This window comes from Saccopteryx leptura, chromosome 3 (genome assembly GCF_036850995.1).
Source record: "Saccopteryx leptura isolate mSacLep1 chromosome 3, mSacLep1_pri_phased_curated, whole genome shotgun sequence".
Taxonomy (NCBI): Eukaryota; Metazoa; Chordata; class Mammalia; order Chiroptera; family Emballonuridae; genus Saccopteryx; species Saccopteryx leptura.
This window is the reverse complement of record NC_089505.1, coordinates 305,053,435-305,077,097: the sequence shown is the minus strand read 5'-3', so window position 1 is coordinate 305,077,097 and position 23,663 is coordinate 305,053,435. Positions and strand designations below refer to the sequence as shown.

At 35.1% G+C, this 23,663-nt stretch overlaps 1 protein-coding gene across 1 annotated transcript; it reads left to right on the top strand.

The window, feature by feature from the left end:
- Nucleotides 1–1,785: 1,785 nt before the first annotated feature.
- Nucleotides 1,786–23,400, top strand: XKR9 (XK related 9). The gene is made up of 4 exons (XM_066372440.1): nucleotides 1,786–1,916; nucleotides 7,580–8,121; nucleotides 17,919–18,139; nucleotides 22,767–23,400. Exons 2-4 carry the CDS (start codon nucleotides 7,850–7,852, stop codon nucleotides 23,393–23,395), a joined length of 1,122 nt encoding a protein of 373 aa, XP_066228537.1. The 5' UTR covers nucleotides 1,786–1,916; nucleotides 7,580–7,849; the 3' UTR covers nucleotides 23,396–23,400.
- The last annotated feature ends 263 nt before the right edge of the window (nucleotides 23,401–23,663 follow it).

The following is a 23,663-nucleotide window of genomic DNA, read 5'->3' as shown; positions in this document are numbered from 1 at the left end:
GTGGGTGCAATGCAGGAGTTCCAAGGTGGAATGTCAACTCGGTAGCTGGATATTCCAAAAAAAAAAAAAAAAACCCAAACAAACAAAAAACCAAACAAACAAACAAAAAAACTAGCAAGACCAGATGCATAGATATAGCCATTTATTACTCAGGTTATAGGGGAAGCCCAATGTTGGCCATTGGGGCGGGCAAGAGAGCCACACCTAAGTAGCTTCCTCTTTCCTTCTTATACGCCAGAGGAGGGAGGGGAACGATACTAAGAACGGCATACAATCTGGCCTGTGTATGAGGAGGCCTGACCTTTCCCCCAATACACTCGGTGGGAACTTCCTGGGACCAGGCTGTGTTTCTCCCTCCATCTGGCTGCTAGCCAGACAGCTATATATTGGGAGGGGGTAAGGCCATGTCCAACATCAGCCCCATAGTGGGTGTGATGGCAGGAATTCGAGTCCAGGTATATCCACCTGTCTCACAAATATTCCGAGAAAAACAAAAACACAAGAAGGACCAGATGGAGCAGACGTAGCTTTTTTACTTATACACAAGGAGAACCAATGGTGGCCAGTCGGTTTGTGGGTTTGGTCTGTGGGTCTGTGGGTCTGGTTTATAAAGCAGTTAGACAACAGCGGTGCAAAGCCAAGGGCAGGAAGCTTATGTGCTGGGTGTCAGAGAACAGACGCCTTGTTCAAGGTCTGTTTTTTCCTTGGCAGATCATGATGCACATTCAAGAGCAGTCAGCCCACAGGCCCTGGGCCGTCTTCCAGGAGGTGTGGGAGGGGCATGTCCAGCATTAACCATACAGTAGAGTGTCTTGATAATGACATCTATAGATAGTTGGATATGTGGTTTGAGCTCAGATGAGAGATCTAAGACTACAGATACAAAATTGAGTTTTTGTCACTGTGTAGCAATGTGACTTGAAGGTTAACTTTGTCTCCAGGAAATAAAATGGAAGGTTTTTCCATTCTGTTCAATTACGTTGCAGTCATTTATCATCTGCCTACAACATGCAAAGTATTCTTGTAGACATACTGTGAGGCATTAGTGTAAAAAATGAAAGCTAGTTGGCTCTTCGTTTATGCTCAGAAAGGAGATATACAGGGTCTTATTTTAATGTATATTTGGGTAAATCCTAGAGGAGAAGCTAAAGTGACGGGATTGTAAGGAGAAAGAGGAGAATCAAATTGGGAGGATCTGGGAAAACTTAAAGGTGATGGGTTTTGAGCTGATTCTTAAAGGATTGGTAGAACTTCATCAGTAGGTGGATAGAAGGACATTATAGACAGGCTTGGAAACAGAAGAAATTTAGTGGGTGTTTTTGGGAACAGAAACCAACAATCAGATGGTTTTGTGGCCTAGGGTTTGAGAAGGTATATGATTTTAAAAAGTAGTTAGGGCTAAGTTAATGATACTTGTAAATTTTTATTAGAGTATTTCAAATTCAAGAATCTCTTTTTTTATTATTAATCCATTGTGTTTACATAGATTCTAATGTCACCTGTGTTCCCCAGTACATCCCCCCTGTCTCCTTCCTTGTAAAAATCTCTTTTAAACATGACTTGTTCACTTGGATATGTTGTGAGGCAAATTGAATTTTTTTCAAACTTAATTGACGAATACAATAAAAGCTTGTAACCAAGTCAGCCTATAAAAGGAGCTATGAATTATTCCTTTCCCCAATGTGATAGTTATGAGGTTGTACTGTAGTCACAATAAATCACCATGTTATCGCTAGATTATAAAATCCCTCATATGACTAACAGGTGATTTCAGTTTCATTTTAGTCTTCGATCTTAAAGGTTTACAAACTCCTTAATGATCCTTGTTTTCAGTGAAGAAGAAATAAAAGATTCCTAGGATGAGGATTTTTCTGGAAGGGACTTTTGAGTTAAAGAAGGCTTTTTGTATTTGACAAGTAAGTCTTTATTTTATATGTGTTAAATTTGGTTGACAAATGAAAGTTTGCTAGTTCTTACTTTTGAAATATCTGCTTAATTGCAAACAGATCATGTACAGTGGGCAAAGGTTATATATTTTGGCTGGCAGTCAGGAAGCCACATAGCTGGGTTGACTTCTGAATGAAATTGGATTGAAACTGTCCAGTTAAGTTAGGCTCACAAGTTCCCTGGGAAGCCATATTTTATAGGTGGCGTTATTTCTTGTAAGGTGGTATTGGAATAGTGATCAATTGCAGGGATAGAGATGAATTGTCCTTTATATAAGTTATACAATTATGAGGTTATTGAAAAAGCTGCAGACCCTGTTTATGGAAGCTGTTATATTTATTACCTTGCTGTGTAAGTTTCTGGCGTTATGTCCTGTCTTACTAAATTAGTAATATACAAGTTGTCATCTCAGACTAGCCTATTGAATTTGATATTCTACTAATAAAGCAATCAAGTTTTTTAGAAATTATTTTTCCCATCTTATAAAAGTTGACTCAAAATTGCTAGTATTTTCCATATCCATGCCAGGTAAAGGAAGCTTGCTTGTGGGGAGAGTGATTAAGAAATGCATATATTGAATGCTTAGATATTATAGTTTGTAATGTTTGGGATATCATTTATAATTAAAAAGTGTTTTGCTTATTAGAGATAACATCTAAACACCTCAAATCTCTATACCTCAGTTTTCTGATCTGTAAAATGGGGTCAATAATACCCTTCTCATAAAGATTTGCAAGGATTAAATGAAATAATGCATGCAAAACACTTCATATGTAGTAAACAGAAATGGTAGGAACTATTATCTACCCTTCCACTATATGTGTGACATTTTTCCCCCTACATAGTAAAGCTTAAGAAATTGTATTTTTTAGAATAATGTTGAACCAAGACTTGGATACACATTAAACAGAGCCAGTATAATCATACTAAGGAATGACTGCGAATATTTTGTGGAACTTTTATTTCTGGAGGACATACTCAAAACATAGTGCATTACACTTTCCAACTATGCTGTTCCTTCCACCTGGAAAGATTTTCCATATGATATCCACATAATAGATTTCATTACTCAAATGTCAACTTCACAGTGAGGCTTGCCCTGACCATTTTTATTAAAATTGCAACCCATGATGTACCTGCCTCTGCTCCAACTCCTTATTTCTCTTAGCATGCTCTATGTTTTTTTTTTTATAGCACTTATCACCTTTGAATATAATATTTAATTTACTTATTTATTTTATTGTTAATTGACTTTCTCTGCTAAGTTCCACAAAGGCAAGGACTGCTTTCTTGTTGTGTCCTCACATGCCTTTCTTCTGGGTATTTGTTGGGAGGATGGATGAAGATAGATCTCTGGTGACTCTTCCTTTTCTTATAAGGACATCAGTCTTAACTAATTAGGGCCCCATCTTAATGATTTCTTTTAACCTTAATTACCTCCTTAAAAGCCTATCTCTAAATAAAGTCATATTGGGAACTAGAATTCTAACATAATTTTTCAGGGAAATGATTCTGTCCATGCATATAGAAAAGAATGAGGAAGAAGAAAAAATAAATGAATCTATAGCACCATTAATTCAACAAATATAACCATGTTAACATTTTTGTATTTCTCTAGACATATATATTTTCTTTGCATTTTCAAATCTTTGATATCATAGTTCGTACTTCTTCACTTAACATTTTGAAGGTGAAGTCAACAATTGCAAACTGAGATGCTTACAGGGATCAGGTAGGCAGGTAAGGTATTGATGATTTATCAAACACTAACTGTGCCAAGTACTTTTCTAGAAGTTTATACCGTATTTTTCTGTGTATAAGACACACCTTAAATTTGGGGCCTGAAATTTGAAAAAAAAATGTATTATGTAAAGTTATTTATTCATCATAAAATCATCATTCATACAACTCCTCATCACTGTCAAAACTCCCATCCATTAGCTTGTCCTCATCTGTGTTTGTTATGAATCACTGTCTTTGCCTTTTCCTCAGTTCCATCTATGGCATTTGCAATGCCACACTTCTTAAATGACTTGACAACAATCTCAATCTTGGTATTATCCCAAGATCTTTTCACCCAGGTACAAACTTCTCCTATAGTTGGTTTCTTCACTCTTCCGGCTGGTGTCAAATAATCCCCAGAAGACTTCATCCATTGGTTCCATTTGTCTCTCATGGCAGCTTTGAAGGGTTTATTAATGCTGACATTAAGTGATTAGAGTTGGGATATCAAGCCTCCAGGTATGACGGCAAGTTTTGTTTTTTGCTCTGCAGCAATCTTCTTTGTGATTTTTGTTATGTGTACCCTGAACTGATCAAACACCAATAAGGCAGGTTTGCATAAGAGCCCATTTGGTCTCATTCTCCAAACTTTCTCAAACCAGATCTTCATCTCATCCTGATCCATCCAACCCTTGTCATGAACGTGGGCAATCACTCCTTGAGGAATGTCTTCTTTTGGCATTGTTTTATGTTTGAAAATCAGCAGAGGAAGCAGCTTGGTTCCATCGGCACAACAAGCTAGAACAACTGTATAATGGCTCTTCTCATATCCACCCCGTTCTAATCAACAGTTCTGTTACTTGGGACATCAAACTGAAGGAGGACTTTGTCTATATTTGCAATCTGTCCCAACTCAAACCGATGTGTCTTCCGACATTGAATGACAGAACGATGGAATTTAGGGACCTTCAGCTCACAGCTTTCAGGCATCTTTTGGGCAAGTCTGGTGCGTGTATGCATGCTTAGTCCATTCTAAATATTTTCTGAGCCTGAAGCACCAGTTGTGTCCTCCTTTGAAACCAGTAACTTCTTTTTCATCAGCAATTCTTTTTGCCTCATGCTGTATCATCTTTGTGGAACAGGAATTCCAATTGCCCTTTGCTCTTCAATCCATATCTTCAATTCCCTCTCTAAATCAGGCCATTTTGATGATTTGCCTCTCATGGCCTTCTTCTGCCATAGTGTTTTCAGTAGGGTTTCTTCTTCCTGTAGCTAGTCTCGAATTGATTTCTCAGTTGGAGGAGGATCAAACTTACGTTTAACAGCATGATTTTCATTCACTTTTGCAAACTGGATCACTTTTAACATGAATTCAGTACTGTATGAAAATCTTTTCTGAGCCATTTCTGGGCAGAATGTGGCAAAACATAACCTACTGTAATATACTGATAACAAGTGCAAAACAATGAGTGCAAAAACAGTAAGTGTGAAAAAGCAGGAAATGCAAGTGAAAAAAAACCTACAACCACTGTATAAGATGCACCCAGTTTTTAGACCTCAAATTTTTCAAAAAAGCGTGTATCTAATACATGGGGAAATACAGTATCTGTTACATGCATTATCCTTCTTAACCTTCAAAACAAGCCTATCTGAAGTGTGTGTGTATATATATATCTGTGTGTGAAATACTCAATGGTATTTCTTTAATTGTCCTAATTAATTGCCAATATTTCATATAAAAATCCAGATTTTCCATTTGATGACTTGCCTCTTATGGCCTTCTTCTGCCATAGTGTTTTCAGTAGGGTTTCTTCTTCCTGTAGCTAGTCTCGGATATATGTGTGTGTGTGTATATATATATATATATATATATATATATATATATATATATATATACACACATACACACACCATTATAATCTCTGTATTTCAGATGAAGAAAATAAGGCATAAAGGTATAAAATAACATGTTAAAGGATACACAGTGAGTAGGTAGCTGCAAAGTAGCATTAAGACCTAGCTGTTGAAATGACTGAAATGGGGTGGCTGGCTACTGTGGTGAACTTGAAAGAGCAATCCCCATTTAGGGGGTATCCAATGCTAATGGAGGAATGGTAGTCTAGTGTAGTAGATCTTTATTTGTATTTTGATGGCAGTGGAAAATCTGGATTTTTATATGAAATATTGGCAATTAATTAGGACAATTAAAGAAATACCATTGAGTCTGCAGATTTCATTCAGCTCACATTTACAGTGTGTTTGTAAAGTCATGGTGCACTTTTGACAGGTCACAGGAAAGCAACAAAAGACGATAGAAATGTGAAATCTGCACCAGATAAAAGGAAAACTCCCAGTTTCATACCTATTCAGTGCAGTTCGATGTGGGCTCACACACAGATTTTTTAGGGCTCCTTAGGTAGCTATCCCGTATAGCCTCTATAGACTCGTCACTGACTGATGGTTTACCAGAATGGGGTTTCTCCACCAAACTGCCAGTTTCCTTCAACTGCTTATCCCACCAACTAATGTTATTCCTATGTGGTGGCGCTTTGTTATAAACGCGCTGATATTCACGTTGCACTTTGGTCCCGGATTCGAATTTAGCGAGCTACAGAACACACTGAACTTTCCTCTGTACCGTCCACATCTTGACTGGCATGGCCATGTTACGTCATCATCTGCACATGCGCACATGCTGCCACATCATCCTACAGAAACTGAGAGGGTTTTCCTTTTATTTGGTGCAGATTTCACATTTCTATCGTCTTTTGTTGCTTTCCTGTGACTGGTCAAAAGTGCACCATGACTTTATGGACACACTGTATAAAATAGGAGTCATAGTAGTAGTATCTGCATCCCAAGTTTGACATAAGAATTAAATGGGGACATTTTACATGCAACATTTAGTTCAATTTCTGGCACACTGTGCTAAGTAAATATTATCTATCACTAGCAGCATAAACATTTTCTCCAGTCATCTAAATTCTTTGTAAGTATCATTTACTGTTGTTTTTATTTTAAGAAATTATGTAATGTGGCTCAATGGAAAGCATTGGCCTGGCATGTGGATGTCCCAGGTTCAATTCCCAGTCAGGGAACACAGAAGAAGAGACCATCTGCTTCTCCACCCCTTCCCCTTTCCCTTCTCCCTCTCTCTCGCTCTCTCTCTCTCTTCTCCTCCCGCAGCCATAGCTCAATTGGTTCCATTGAATTGACCTTGGGTGCTGAGGATGGTTCCATGGCCTTTGCCTCAAGCACTAAAAAAAATGGTTTTTGTGTGCTGAGCAATGGAGCAATGGCCCCAGATGGGCAGAGCATCGCCCTCTATTGGGCTTGATGGGTGAATCCTAGTGGGGCACATGTGGGAGTCTATCTCTGCCTCCCCTCTTCTCACTGAATAAAAAAGATTAAGGAAATAGAAATTATGTAATGTGTAAGTACAAATACTTTTTAAAAAATTCAAAAAACATAAGAGTATATTTAACTGAAGTGTTGAAGTTTTATTTGCTTCTTACTCCCAACTCCTTTCCCTTCTCTATATATAATTAGAAGCCACAAATGCTATATTTATCTTTCTGGCACTTGTTTTCTTTACTTCATAGGTCTCAGAGATCTTTTGAAATCAGGTTATACAAAGCTATGTTATTGTTATTAAATTTTGCATGGTATATTCTTTAGTATACATATATCATAAGTTGTAGAGCTAGGCCTCTCAATTGTTATTTAGGTAGTTTTCAATTTTTTGCTGTTGTATAAAAAGTTCTGTGAAGATCCTATGTATCTTTGTGCATATTTGTGAATATTTCCCTGGGATTGATTCCTAAATTGGATTGCTGAATCAAAAGCATATTAAAAATTTTTATAGCTATGGTAACCTTTTTACATATCATATATATATGTTTTATTTTAGGTGTTGTCATCTGTAATGAAGATCATTGTGAAACAGAAGCTTGAATAAAGCCTTGTAACATTGAACCTAGATTAGAGATTTAGAAAAGAAAGTTAAAATTAGTCACTTTGATTTTAGTGTTCCAATTTAATAATATTTATTCTTCTAAATAGATTTAGGGAGTAGAAAATAAAATTCAGTGTTATATTAAAGGATGCACTAATATTTCTTCTGGTATTTTTTTCCTTTTTGTATAAGAAAGTAGACAACCGAGACCTATAGTGATTCATAATGAAATATACTAAATTGAATTTTATGATGTCAGTTCTTGGCATTATAATCTATATAGCTGATTTAATTGTGGACATCTGGGTATCTGTTAGTTTTTTCCATGAAGGACAATATGTTTTTGGTGTTTTAACAGTGAGCTTTATGCTTTTTGGAACACTTGTGGTTCAGTGTTTTAGTTATTCTTGGTTCAATGCCGATTTAAAGAAAGCAGGACAAGAAAGTCAGCATTGTTTTCTTCTACTTCACTGCTTGCAAGGAGGAATTTTTACAAGGTGAGTGTACAGTTTTGATCATTAACACTATATTTTTTTATCCGAACAGAAACTACCTTTCTGTATGTGGGTTGTCAAATGTACAAAGGTCTCCTATTTGCATGTAGTACAAAGGTTATTTGCTCCTTATTTTGGTGCTTGTGTAAGTCATTGCTGTACTGTCAGAAGTTTCCAGGTTTATTAATAAAGTGTTTTAGTTTACCTAGTTACTTTTTCTGGTATGCACTCACTTTTTATGAAAATGAAAAACACTTATTTCTATGTCTTGTGATTTTCTGTTTTATACTCTAAGTCCAGTAGTGCACTTATAGCCTATCACTTGCACCTCTGTTAGAGCACTTAATTTTTTAAGTTACTTGTACCATTGACTTAACAAAATAAAAAAATTTACTGTACTAGTGTAGTAGCCATGTGGTTAGCTGATATAGAATCATGCACAGAACTAAAAGCAGCTTTAAGGATCATGTTCAAAACCTTATTTTATTAGTCAAAGAAACTAGTATCTAAATAGACCCTGAGAATTCCATGATTCTCTGTATATCTACTTTCTTACAACTTTTTCATTATTACCTTAAGGTATTTAATTCTATTAAAAGCACTATATATATATATATATATATATATATATATATATATATATATATCTTAAAAGCAAAGAGAAAAATTAAAAACATATTAAGAGGATAACATACTGTTTTGTTACAGTTACATTTGGAATTTGAACTATTTTAATAGTTTACATATAACATTAATTTCTGATTCTATCATGTTAAAAAGCAACACATTTATGGCAATTAGTTGAAAGTATTAAATTTTTAAGGCTTTTTATATATTAATGGTAATAATAATAAATTTGTGTGGTGATTTATAGTTTTCAAAGTATTTTCACATACTTTGTCTTTTTAAAGCTAGAGTTATTAAGGTTATAACGTGAGAGAAACAAAATATGCAGTGAGAAAAAGGTATAGGTTTTAGGGAAGCTGGAAAGTACTTTAGATGTTGATATTGGAAGTTAGTGTATGTTCTCAAGATGAAAATGTTTAAAGGGATGGAGTAAAAGTTAATGCTCATAAGTATATATGTGTAATAAATAAGATATAATGAATATTCTACATGAGTAATAATGACAGTTATGTAGTTATATCTAGAGAAGGATAAAATTTACTCTTGCAGAGATTTTATTTATTGATATATTTTTAAAAATTTTCTTTTTGTATTTTTCTGAAATGAGAAGCGGGAAGGCAGAGAGACTCCCGCATGTACCTGACCGGGATCCACTCGGCATGCTCACCAGGGGGCAATGCTCTACCCATCTGGGCTTTGCTCCATTGCAACCAAAACCATTCTAGCGCCTGAGGTGGAGGTCATGGAGCCATCTTTAGTGCCCGGGCCAAATTTGCTCTAATGGAGCCTTGGCTGCAGGAGGGGAAGAGAGAGATAGAGAGAAAATAGAGGGGGAAGGGTGAAGAAACAGATGGACGTTTTGTCTGTGTGCCCTGGTTGGGAATTGAACCTTGGGCTTCCACACACTGGGCCGAAGCTTTACTGCTGAGCCAGCTGGCCAGGGCCTCTCTTGCAGAGATTTTAGAAATATGAGAAATTCTTTGTTATTTGCCATTCTATAAATGTAGAATTTTCATATCTATGTAACTATTTTCATTGGTATTTCAAATAGTGACTGAAGGTACTGTAAGACATTGTGATATAAATTAGAAATTGTATTATAAAAGATTTTCATTGTCTTGACATACATAGTAATTTTTGATTGAATGTTAGACTTATATAAAAAATTATAGAGGTTCCAGATAATACCATTTTCCTTTTCTCTTCTGGCATTTAGAATAAAGGTCAGTCTACTCTTGGTTTGTACCTAGGGTGAGCCTTCCAGAACACTGAGAGCCTGGTGTGGTCATGCTCACTCCCACATATCCTGAAGACTGCCAGTAATTCTGCTTTACCTTTTCAAGACTTTCCTGCTTAGCATTTAGCCTTTCTCTTACAGTTTCAAAAGTTGGCAAGTGTCTTGGAGAAAAAACTGACTGTGCTTTTGAGGTCCTTATCTTCAGTCATGTAAGATCTTTAAAAACTCTGCTATTTCTTTTCTGTTTTCTAACACCAGCCCTCTGCCTGGGCAAAATCCCATTTTCAAATCTTGTCCTAAGTAACAATATCAGCAAGTACCTTCAGGCAACCAATATCTGCGGAAACATTAGCTTAGTTTCCAATTTCTTTAGTTGTTCTGGCAGGAGCATCGGCCTGCTCTAATATACTACATCCTACATAGAACAATAGTTCATGAAGTGCAATCTTTAGTTATCCCATAACGTTCAGTCTTAAATTATTCCAAGTCTAAAGTTGAACAGAACCTTTATTGTTCTCATAAATAATATAAAGACCTCAAAACACTTAAATTCCATATACCATGTTCCTAACACATACATTAATGTTGCCGGCATTTTAATTCTTGTGTTTAATATTAGTAATCATATTATTGTGTTTTTATTTCTGTTTTATATAGTTCAATTTTTATAAATTTTGTTTATATTTATACATATATTTACTATTATCTTTATTTTTTATTCCTTCTTGAATCTCAGACTTTCCACTTAGGATCACTTTTCTTCTGCCTGACTGAGGTCCAGAATTACATCAATTGAGAGTCTATTGTGATACAGTCTCTCAGTTTTTGGTTGTCTAGAAATGTCATTATTTCATCATCTTTTTTTTTTTTTTTTTTGTACAGAGACAGAGTGAGAGTCAGAGAGAGGGATAGATAGGGATAGACAGACAGGAACGGAGAAAGATGAGAAGCATCAATCATCAGTTTTTCGTTTCGACACCTTAGTTGTTCATTGATTGCTTTTTCATATGTGCCTTGACCGTGGGACTTCAGCATCTTTTTTTTAAAACTGATTTTCATCATCTTTCTTGAGAGATATTTTAGTGGCTATGGAATTCTAGATGAATAGTTATTTTTCCTTGGTGTATTACATTCTTTTGGTTTTCATTGTTTCTCTTTAAGTGTTAGATGTCAGTCTTACTACTGTGTGTGTGTGTGTGGGTGTGTGTGTTAGAGAGAGAGAGAGAGACAGAGACAGAGAGAGACAGAGAGAGGGACAGATAGAGACAGACAAGCAGGAAGGGAGAAAGATGAGAAGCATCAATTTTTGGTTGCAGCTTCTTAGTCTCCTTAATTGTTCATTGATTGCTTTCTCATATGTGCCTTGACTGGGGGGCTACAGAAGAGCAAGTAACCCCTGCTCAAGCCAGCAAACTTGGGCCCAAGCTGGTGAGCCTTGTTCAAACCACAGGAACCCACGCTCAAGCTGGTGACCTCAGGGTTTCAAACCTGGGTCCTCTGTGTCCCAGTCCGAGACTCTATCCACTGTGCAACCACCTGGTCAGGCACTACTGTTCTTTTGAAAGTATTTTGTCTTTTTTCCTTCTGGTTGCTCTTAGGATTTTTCTATTTCTCTTTGGTTTTCTACAGTTTAATTTTGATATGTCTAGGTGTAGATTTATCTCTCTTGCTTGGGATTTGCCAGTCCTCATGATTCTTTGAAACTTCCAACAGTTCTGCACAATTCTTAGTCATTAATTACTTTCTCACATTTTCTGCACTATATTTATCCCTTTGCTTTCTGTGACCATAAAGAAATGTATGTTAGACCCTCTCACTATATCTGACATGACTCTTACATTTTAGTTATTTAAAATTTTTATTTTTTGACTCTCTATGGTACATTCTGCGTTATTTTTTCAAAACTCCTATTTCACGAGCACTTTCTTTTACTGTGACTAAGATGTTATTATATATAAGCACTTAAATTTTGAGTATCATAGTCTTCATATTTAGAGGCTATATTTGATTCTTTTCAAATCGATGCCATTTTTTTGTAGTTTCCTGTTCACTGCAGCTATTACAGAATTGCCGTTTACCTATTTAAACATAGTAAGCATAGTTGTTTCATTTATAATTTCAATATCTGAAGCCTTTTCAGGTTTGTTACTATTGGCTCTGCTTCTACTATTGTGTACTCATATTGCCTTGTTTTCCTGCATACCTAGTATCATGTCATTTATAAACAGGAATAATTTGATTGTCTCTTGTAAAATATTTATTTCTTTTATTTATTTTTGTTTCTCTCTCTAGGCCTTTCAATATTTTTTAAAATTTTATTATTATGTAGGAATGAATTTTGTCAAATAATATTTCTGTACTTATTGAAATGGTCATATAATTTTTCATTGGTTTATTTTTTCATTGATTGATTTAATGCTGTTAAATCAACTTTACAGTCTTGGGGTAGGTTTTTTTTTTAAGGAGCTTTTTAAAAATATTTTTTTAAAGACTTTACTTATTTTAGACGAGAGAGAGAGAAGAGGGAGGAGCAGGAAGCATCAGCACCCACATGTGCCTTGACCAGGCAAGCCCGGGGTTTTGAACTGGTGACCTCAGCGTTCTAGGATGATGCTTTATTCACTTTGCCACCACAGGTCAGGCATGAGGTAGACCAGAGGTAGTCAACCTTTTTATACCTACCACCCACTTTTATATTTCTGTTAGTAGTAAAATTTTCTACCCGCCCACCATTTCCACAGTAATGGTGATTTATAAAGTAGGGAAGTAACTTTACTTTATAAAATTTATAAAGTGGAGTTACAGCAAGTTAAAGCATATAATAATAATTACTTACCAAGTACTTTTGTCGGATTTTTGCTAAGTTTTGCAGAATAAATCTTTATAAAACAACTTACTATAGTTAAATCTACTTTTTTATTTATACTTTGGTTGCTCCACTACCGCCCACCATGAAAGCTGGAATGCCTACTAGTGGGCTGTAGGGACCAGGTTGACTACCACTGAGGTAGACCTTAATCAATCATAATTTTTTATACATTGCTGAATTCCATTTGTAAATAGTTCATTAAGCGTGTTTGTGTCCATGCTTAGGAGGGATATTGTTTTATTATTTTCTTTTAATATCTTTTGCCAGTTCTAGATTAGTTTTATGCTAGCCTGATAACAGAAATTGGTAAGTATTTCTTCTTAATTTTCTGAAGGAATTTGTACAAGACTGGTGTTTTTTCTGCCTTAAGTGTTTTTCTATGTAATTAGGGTTTACTTTGCCTCCCTTTTTCTAGCTCATTTCTATGGTACTTATATATATTGTTACTATTAACTCTTTTTCCTTTTTCTAGTAAAAGCATTTAACTATAAATTTTCCCCAAACCTGTGCATTAACTGTATCCCAGACACTTTGATATATTTTTTTATTATCCATTAATTCAAAATATTTTTTAGCTTCCCTTGTAATTTCTCTTTTACTCAACTGTTAGGCTGTATTTAAAAATTATTTTTAGGTATTTGGTTTTTTGGTAGATATTTTAATATTGGTTTCTAATTCCACTGTGGTCAGATAACATACTCCTAAGATTTCAATTTTGAAATTTATTTAGGCTTGTTTTATTGTCTATTGTATGGTCCATCTTTATGATTCCATGTATACCCAAAACATGCATTCTACTGCAGTTGTTGATTGGTTGTAATATTTAGAAATGATATTTAATAAGTATAGTTGATAGTGGTGTACAGAGATTCTACATTCTTACTGATATTTTGCTTAGTCATTAGGTGTGTTGGGCCAATTGGGTAGCCATTTGAAAAAAAATTACGGGAATTATAATTGAACCTTCACAGTAAGGTCTGGCTTAGCCCATGCCAGCACATGATCTTGGAAAAAGTTTAGCCTATTCTGTGATAAAGGTGAAATTTTTAGAAGTATATTGATAGAAACATAGAGGTGGCTACAAGAGAATTTTAAAATGTTGCAGTTTGTCTTCATCCTCCCAGACTTTAATGTGACAAAATATGGGTTCTAATTCCTTCTAGTCAGAAGAAAATCTGGTATAAACTGGAAGAGTTTTGTTTCCGGAGTACTCTCCCCTTCAGTGCAAACCACGAGGATAAGAAAAGAGGGTTTTTTGTATGCCATATATAAATAGGCAGACCACACAGAGATTGTAGAAATGGACCAGAATGGAAGTAAGAGGAAGCAATAGCCAGTATATGAAGCATAAGAACAGTAAATGTTAAAAAAAAAACAACAACTCACCCCAAACAGTAAAGGTTTTGATTAACTTTAGAACTGGGGTAATTTAAAATTGCATGTTATGGACTATATACTTCTAGGTAAGATATCAGACATCGTATAAATTTCAAACTGATCAAGTAGAATGGGGAAGGCTTTTTTAACTATGAATCAAATTCCATAAGCTATAAAATTAAAGCCTTAACTATTCAAAATGAATGTCAGTGAACAAAAGCAAAAGTCTCACAACAAACAGAAACAAAAGCAAAGCTAAACAAAAACATTAACAGTGAAAAATATTTGTAACTTATAACATAGGGCTAATCTTCTAATATTTAAGGAGCTTCTGAAGAAAAAAAGTAAAAGGTCATACTGCCAATAGCAGAGTGGGAAAAGAATAAGAATAGTTCATAGAAAAGAATATGTGAATATCTCCTAAGTTCTATGAAAGATGCTAAAGCTCATTCCTAATAAAAAAAATCACTGAGATATTATTATTCACTTACCAGATTTGCAAAAATCCAAGTGATAATATACTTTCTTGATAAGGCATGGGTAAACAGGTACTGTTATACTTTGTTGATGGGAGCATGCATTGATACAATCCTGGTGGCAGGCATTTTGACCATATTTCAGATGCATATACCTTTAGCTCAGAAGTTTCACTTTTGGGAATTTATCATACTTGTATCCGTGTCAAATGACATTAGCACAGTTTTTCAATTGTAGCATTGTTTGTAATAGCAGAATATTGAAAACAACTTAAGTATCTATTGATAAAGTTTATGATGCCCTGGCCAGTTGGCTTAGCAGTAGAGCACTGGCCTGGCATGCAGAAGTCTTGGGTTTGATTCCCAGTCAGGGCACACAGGAGAAGCAACCATCTGCTTCTTCACCCCTCCTCCAAACCTTTCCCTTCCCACAGCTATGGCTCAAATGAGCAAGCTAGCCCCAGATGCTGAGGATGGCTCCATAGCCTTACCTCAAGTGCTAAAGTAGCTCTGTTGCCAAGCATTGGAGCAGCAGCCCCAGGTGGGCAGAACATCAACCTCAGACTGGGGGTGGGATGGGGGGGCATTGCCAGAGGATCCCAGTTGGGGCGCATGTGGAGTCTGTCTCTCTGCCTCTTCTCTTGTCACACACACACAAAAAGTTTATGATATATCTATGCAGTGGCAATACTACATAGCTCTTACAAAGAATGATAAAGTATTCTATGTGCTGAAGTGGAAAGAGCTCCAAAATACATCTTAAGTGAAAAGACAAGGTGAAGAAAGCAGGTATAACATATAATCTGTGTAAAAAAGGTGATGAAAAGGCATATTTAGGTTTATGTTTGCTTGAATATGCATAAAGAAACTCTAGAAAGGTACACATGAAAGTAGCAATGGTGAATTCTTGTGGTCATAGGGGAGGGTGAAAATTAGGTACTTGGGTTACAGGATTGGGATTAGTTTTTTCACTGAATAACTTTTTGTATTTTTTTAAAATTTAAGTTACATGATTTTTTTTTTTTTTGCCTATTTGAGCAATTAAAAAAATTAAACAATTAAAAGAAAAAATTACATTAGGTTGGATAATAGCAAATATGCCAGGTAGATAAATGACACTTCCCTTTTTTTTAAAAAAATTTTTCTGTGTATTTTCTTAGTTCAGAAAGTGGCATAATACTGAGACAAACAGTGAGAAGTAAGCAAAATTAAATCAGTTCATAAAAATGCACCACATTATCCAAGGGTATGGAAAATTTGGAGATTTGCTGAATTATGTATCCATTTCCCTAAGAGAATAGATATTGACTTCGTGTTGGTAGATAAAAGACAAGAAATGTCAACATGAATTATTTATCAGGTATAAGTGCCTGTTGCTATTAAATATGCTGTTAGTGCTCAAGGGTCTGTGAATAGAATGTTTCATTTTCCAGAATGTAAATTAGATGACACTTCTGCAACTCCATTTTATGTATGATTTGTGATAAAACCTCTCTCCTTGCCAAAGGAGATTTTTTCCTTTGACCAATATATGATAGGCATTTGAATTACATATTTGAAATTTGGAAGTTATTTTTTTTCCCCTTTTATAAACATGGTAAAAAAAAGTTCAAATTGTATAAAAGTGAGTACAAAGGGAGTTTAGTCTTTTTCCTTCCACAGATCCTTAGGCCACAGGTTCAGTCTAGATGCTGGGTAGAGAGAAGAATGTGTAGGAATCAGGATTAGAATCAGACAATTATGAGACTATTGAAGTAATCCAGGCCAGAGACTAGATTGTTAGCCATGGAAATAAGTGTTTAGATTTGGGTGTATTTGAAGTTATAACCAAGAGAACCTGCTGAGAAATTTTTATAGATAGGAAAAAAATAAAGGAGTTGGAAACTATTCCCACATTTTTGATCTGAGCACTATGGTGAATGTTAGTACCATTGACTAAAATGGAAAACATTGACAGAAGGAGCAGGTTGAAAAGGATATTCAGGGGTGATCGAGTATGTTTACAGTTATGAATGTGCAGAACAGTGTTTATTTTTGTATTATTTATTAATTATTGTGTTATTTGTATTATTAGCCTTCTTATTGTTGTTATTATTTCATATCCTTACTTTTGATTTATCTTTCATGTAATGATGGCTGGTAATTTAACTAATGACCAACAAAAGTGGGATACTTAAACCTACTTTTGCCCACTCCTGTGTATTCGCTGTCCATACTTTATATATGGGGAAACTGAGATGTAGGTAAAAAGTTTTGACAAACTTTGGGCTAGAATCCTGGTTGCTTTAATTGCTAGACTCAGATTTCTCCTAAGTAATTGTCTCAATTATTTAAAATTAATTTTTCTTGTATGATGATAATTTATGTTCATTTAAAAATTCTTTTAAAAGAAGAAACTGAACAAGGATGTTTTAAAAGCCTGAGAATTTATGTATTTTCTAGAATAATAATGGTCACAGAGACTAGCACCATGCAGATACTGAGTAATTATTTGCTAGATTAAATTGAAAGAAAATTCAATCTCATTTTCAACCTTGACATTATCCTAAGGGCATGTATCCGTCTTGTATTTAAGATAAATTGCATGAATTGAAATTGCAGTTTGTCTTTCAGAAAGTAGTGGTTAAGACTAGGAATCATAAGCTCTAGGTTTGGACTCCAGTTCTGCCCCTTAACCTCTGTGTAACTGTCAGGGAATCACTTTCTCAGCTTTAGTTTCCCTATCTATAAAATGGTACTAATACCTACTCATCTCACATAATTATTGTGAGTATGAAATGAGATCATGTATGTTTAACAATGCTAGCACAAAATGGCACATCAAACATGAAATAAAAGTTTATGGAGCCCTGGCCAGATAGCTTGGTTGGTTGGAGCATTGTCTCAATATGCAGAGGTAGCTGGTTCAATCCACTAATTCGATCCCTGGTCAGGACACATTCAGAACTAGATCTATGTTTCTGTCTTTCTCTTTCTGTCCTTCTGTCTCTCTCACTCTCTCCTCTATCTTCCTCTTTTTCTAAAGTCAATAATAAAAAAAGTTTATGGAGTTTGAATCTCAATAAAGCCACTGGGAGAAGAAATTGATAGTAAAGTTTGTGGGAAAAATCTATAGTTAAAGAGATGCTACTTTTTTTCAAGATTATTGTGTATATGAACATCCATGTTATAAAGTATATGTTACAGAAGATAAATGTTCATATTTACTTTACAGGTATTGGTTTGCCTTGAAAAAGGGTTATCTTGTGGCTTTCAAAAATAGCAACAAAACTGATAACTTCATAGAAGAACGAATTGATCCACATAAAGAAGTTATAGATAGAGTGACTGATTTGAGCATGCTCAGGCTATTTGAGACCTACCTGGAAGGCTGCCCACAACTTGTTCTTCAGCTCTACATCTTTCTGGAATATGGTCAAGCAAATTTCAGTCAGTGTAAGTCTTTCTCATACCTTTTGTTATATGGATACTACTGAGATGTTATGTTAACTATATAACTCGTTGGCATGTTTTAGAATTTTTAATTGTTTTTCTTTATAGAATTGTTTATTTTTAAAAAAAGAAGTACTTGGTTTAAATATTTAAAAGTATATAAAGATATATTATTACCCTCCCTCTTCCTATTCCTTCCTTTGTTTGCCCAGAAAGGAAACTATTGTTTTTTTTTTTATAATTCTTAGAAAAATTTTTAAAAAGCCTATATTAATTCTTAATCTTTGTTTCTCTGTCTCTCTCTCCCTCTCTTCCTACCCTCAACTTTTATAGAAGTAGTAACATAAAATAAAAATTCCCTTTGTTTTTTCTTTTTTTGCATTTAACAGTGTATCTTGAAGACTACCCATATTAGTATAGTAAGAGCTCCTGCATTTATTTTTATCATCTGCATAATATTACAGATTATGAATGTACCATGATTTATTTAACAAGTCTTCATGTATGTTAATTTAGGTTGTTTCTATTATTTTACTATTGCAAAAAAATGCTGCAATGAATAATCTTATGCATGCATCATTTTGCATGTGTTAAGTATATCCATAGGATAAATTTCCAGAATTGGAATCAGTTGCTGAAAATGCAAATGCTACAGAATTCATGAAAGTTAGCCAATATATTCCTCTATTATAGCATATTTCCTTTTTTAGGGTAAAATGTTCAGTTTTAAAGGACAGTTTGATATTTCCATTAATTTTTTTAAAATAGGTATTGAATTTGAGATATTAAACAAAATTTGTTTGCTAAATGATAGTCCCAGTTTTTAAAGAGATTTTATTTATTGATTTTTTCATGGTGGGGTGGGTGCATCATGAGAAGTATCAACTCATAATAGGTACACTTTAGTTGTTTCTTGGTTGCTGTATGTGCCTTAACCAGGCAAGCACAGGGTTTTGAACCAGTGACCTCAGCATTACAGGTTGAATGCTTTATCCACTGTGCCACCACAGGTCAGGCGATAGTTCCAGTTTTTATTAATGACTAAGGTTGCATGAAGACTTGGATTCATCTCAAAGGGTCAGATTGTCATAATTTCTGGAGCTCCCTCTATGCTAGACTCATCTGTGAGATTAGTTCATTCTTCTAAATAGTCTTTCTGTTTCCAATTTCTCATAAGCCTCTAGATTGTAGCCCCTTCTAATATTGTCATTTTTATCTTGGTTGTTAGTAAGACACTGAAATGAACCTATTGTGTATGAGACCTCTTTTTTCCTAGCGATGCAAATAATTTATGGATTGGGACTTAGATGTTCTGTGTCACATAGTTACTGAAACTGGAAAGTCAACATTTAGAGTTTATAGCCTGTCTTATGGTAGATCTGCTGATGATTCCAGGTGTACATAGCATCTGGATCAGCAATGGGATGCAGTGGCAATTATCTTCATATTATGATTCTATCCTCATTTCTTAAAAAATTTTTTTAAAATTAAATTTATTATAATGACAGTTAAAAATTTATATGGGTTTTAGGTGTACAATTCTATAATATATCATCTGTATCCTCATTCTTTAATTTCTTCTTGAAGTAAGGAATTGAAGTAGTATTTAAAAAAGCAACAACAACAAAAAAGGAGAAATAATCACATTGTCTAACAACAGAAGAATTGGTAAATAACTTATTGTACACTGTTACTATAAAAATTATGTAGTCACTGGCAATAGTGATGCCTTTTAATGATACAGAAAAAAACTCTAAAATAAAATTTAAGCAAAAAGCAGTTTATCAAATTTTCTATCATTATACTTTTAAAGATACAAAGAAATTATGATATAGAACAATGTCTAGAAGAAAATAAAAAAAATGTTGACTATGGCTGCTTATGGGTAGTGGGATTATGAATGAATTTATTTAATCTCCTTTATACCCTTCTGAATTTCCAACTTTTCTAGAGTAATCATACAGTGTTTTGTCAATCAGGAAGAATAACTCAAAATGTTAGAAAAAAATCAGGTTACACGTAGAAGTACTTCAGAAGGCTGAACATATGTTTTTATCTTTGCTTCTTCCTGACATTATACTGATAAGGAGAGTAAAGGAGTAAAAATAATATAAACTGACAAGAACAAAGAGAATGCAGAATAGAATAGTAGAGCAGAAATATCAACGAGTGTTTAGAAGACGGAAAGCAGATGAAAAACTTGGGTTATCCACATCAGCTCTACCACTGAAAGGCTAAGTTATTTGAATCAACCTTCTCTCTGAAAATATCTAAAACTATTCGGTACACATTTTCAAAAGTTTACATAACAGAATCTGATACAAAGGGCCAAATATGCATGAAAGTAGGAACTCAGCAGGTTCAAGTAGGACTCTGAGGCATTTACACCCTAAGGGTTTTTACTGAACCTTAAAAACAACAAATTCAGTTTTGATGGTTTCCCAGGGTATGGAAGACTGAAAACAAAGCTCAGGGTCTTCACAAGGGAGGGAGGTCAGGTAAAAAATTCTAATTTATAAAACTGGATTAATGACCTTCAAACAGCCCTACCTCAAAATACAGTCACATTAGTAAACATGGGATACAGTTTTATGAAAGTCCCAGTTTTGACAGTGGGGCTAGAATATGTAGGGCCAGCAGGGGCTGCCACCGTTGTGGCCATGCAGGTTCTCCTTGAATTCAGACAGACGGTAAAGAAACAGTGGAGCCAAAAAATGGTGGGTGTAAAAGCCAGTAGCCAGGGCTGCCATCACAGCAGCCTGGCCCATGCAGGTTCTCATTGGATTCGGACAGTCAGTAAACAATGGAGCCAAAAACTGATGGGCCATCATCTTTAATCCTAGCTTGCACCCGGCAGGCAAGTAAAAAACACACACCAGGCTCCAAAACCCACTCACATTCAGTGCTCACAAAGCTACTAACTTATCCGAGTTTCCTAGAATCAAAGGTTTCTAGCTCACCAGACTTATTCACCTCTGTTTCCCATCCCCTTCCTTCTCCCTGCACAAACTCTGCACAAACTGGCTTCTCACTCAACACTCCGCCATCTTGGCTGCTTTTTCTGGCCTCTTCCACATGGCCTTTCTCTTTTCTCCTCTCTGCTCTCTCCTCTAATATGAATCTCAGGAACCAAGAGAGCAAGCTCCTGCTCTGCCCCCATTTTATAGTGTAGAAATCCAAACCTTTAATCCAATATACAAAATAGGGAAGTCTCTAATACAAAGTCACCCATCCGAGGCATGATGGGATTGTACCACCCCACATCAAAACAGGGTAGGAAAGGCTTAGTACTTAAACCAAGCCCCAGGCTACAAGGATCCTGCCTGCCCACAGCCTGCCCCCAACACACATTAATATCACCTGGGCGACGGCTTCCATGTGGGCAGCGCCATCTTTAACAAAGTGAGCATAATATATTTTATCTGCCCAACAGTGGGCCATTCCTTTATTAAAGTCTTACACCGGTTGGTGAGCAAACACTCAGGGAAAATACTTCCCTCTCGTTCAGTGCTACCAAAACCTTGACACATTCTCTGGTTCTACAACCAGGAGAATCTTCTCCAGTTTCTCCTAGAATCAAAGGCCTTACTGGTCTCAGTGGAGCATGCAAAAGCCCCTCACCTTTGGTTCCCCATCTGTACACCTCCTCTCTGCACAAACTGGCTTCTTCTTCAACATTCTGCATTCTCTCTGCTCTCACTATACAAACATGGCTTCTCTCTCCTTTCCTGTTCTTTCTTTTTGAAAACATTCTGGTGTGAAAACCTCTCCTCCAGCAAACGTTAGTAAGACAATGGCCCTTCCCAAGCAGGAAGGTAATTTGCAATTTCACAGATCACATACCTGGCGCTGCCCAGCGCCATTTTTTTAACACTAAAAGTGAGCAAACTCAAAAAATACAAACTTTACAAACTCGTTTGCCCAACAGAATGCTTTTCAAAAGTAGTAATGAAGTTACTGTTCTATTATTTTTTTTGCGGGGGGCGGAGAATGGGGTAAAGATGTTAAATCTATAGAGATTTATAAGTTTTTGAGAACATACTCATTTGATCCCTCATCTTAAAGATGTGGGAGTTATTAATACTTAACTCAAATGTATGTAAACATTTCCCCTCCCTCCCTCCCACTTCCCTCTCTCTCAATGATGCTGCCTCTTAGTGAATTAGATAAATGCCCAGGGTTGAAGCCAAAAGCCTGGAATAACTACAACTATATCTGCAGTGTTAGAGAATTTCCAGAGTATGTAGTTTTCACTTTATCAGTTGCTCAATAAAACATGTAAAAAATTTGTATAAATTATTCAGAATGTTCTTGTAGAGGAGTCTAATGCAGTGGTTAACTACACCAACTTTGGAATCAGGTAGATTTATATTCAAATATCAACTTTCTGCAACTTGCTAGCTGTATAATATGGGTCAAGTAATATATATTCTCCAAGCATTAATGCCTCATATGTAATATAGGAATATTAATTTCACTCTCAAAAAATTAGAAGAGATAAGTATATAAAGTACCTGCTGTGTTTGTGGGTGTGTATATATACAGATAAAGCATGTATAGCATATAGTAATTTAATATTGCTATTATTATTCCTATAACAATACAGTAAAAAAATTTTTTTGTTTTGTAGGTGCAGTCATCATTGTCTCTTGCTGTGCTATTTCTTGGTCGACTGTTGATTATCAAGTAGCTTTAAGAAAATCCTTGCCTGATAAAAATCGCTTTAATGGGCTCTGTCCCAAACTCACATATCTCTTTTACAAGTTGTTTACATTATTATCTTGGATGCTGAGTGTTGTGATTCTTATATTCTTAAATGTTAAGATTGCTTTATGCCTGCTGTTATTTCTTTGGTTTTTAGGTATATTATGGGCATTTAAAAACCAAACTCAGTTTTGTGTTTCCATAAGTATGGAGTTTTTATACAGGATTGTTGTTGGATTCATTCTTATTTTTACATTTTTTAATATTAAGGGACAGAATACCAAATGTCCAATGTCTTGTTATTATATTGTAAGGGTACTGGCCACATTGGGAATATTGATTGTGTTGTGGATTTGCCCACTTTCTATTTTTAATGCAGACTATTTTCTACCAATCAGTTTTATTATAGCTCTTACTCTTCTCCTTGGAATTATTTTTCTTATTGTTTATTATGGGACTTTGCACCCAAACAGAAATGAAGATACACAACTTGATGAAATTGATGGGAAACTAGTGCAAATAGATTGTCGAATGAAATATTTCTTAATGCAATAAGCTATTAATTTATGAGACGTATTTTCTTATTTTTTGTTTCATTGGTTAGTAAAGAAAATGTGCATGCATTTATGTGTTGTTTCTTATTTTGCTTTTTTAAAACTTGAGATCACTTCTGGGACATTATTTATGAATGTGAGAGTATATTAATGTTTTTATTTTTTAAATTAATTTCTCATTTGGTTTTGAAGACCTTAAGAACTTAGATATATTTGCCTGTTGTCTGGCAGAGTAGCTGTTTTGAGTCTGAATTGGAAGAAATGGTCTG

What these genes read in the sequence shown, in the direction of transcription:
- XKR9 (XM_066372440.1), top strand. Translation starts at nt 7,850, where the DNA reads ATGAAATATACTAAATTGAATTTTATGATGTCAGTTCTTGGCATTATA. An exon ending in CAAGGAGGAATTTTTACAAG is followed by an intron (nt 8,122 to 17,918) that starts GTGAGTGTACAG and finishes TTTACTTTACAG; the next exon opens with GTATTGGTTTGCCTTGAAAA. An exon ending in TCAAGCAAATTTCAGTCAGT is followed by an intron (nt 18,140 to 22,766) that starts GTAAGTCTTTCT and finishes TTTGTTTTGTAG; the next exon opens with GTGCAGTCATCATTGTCTCT.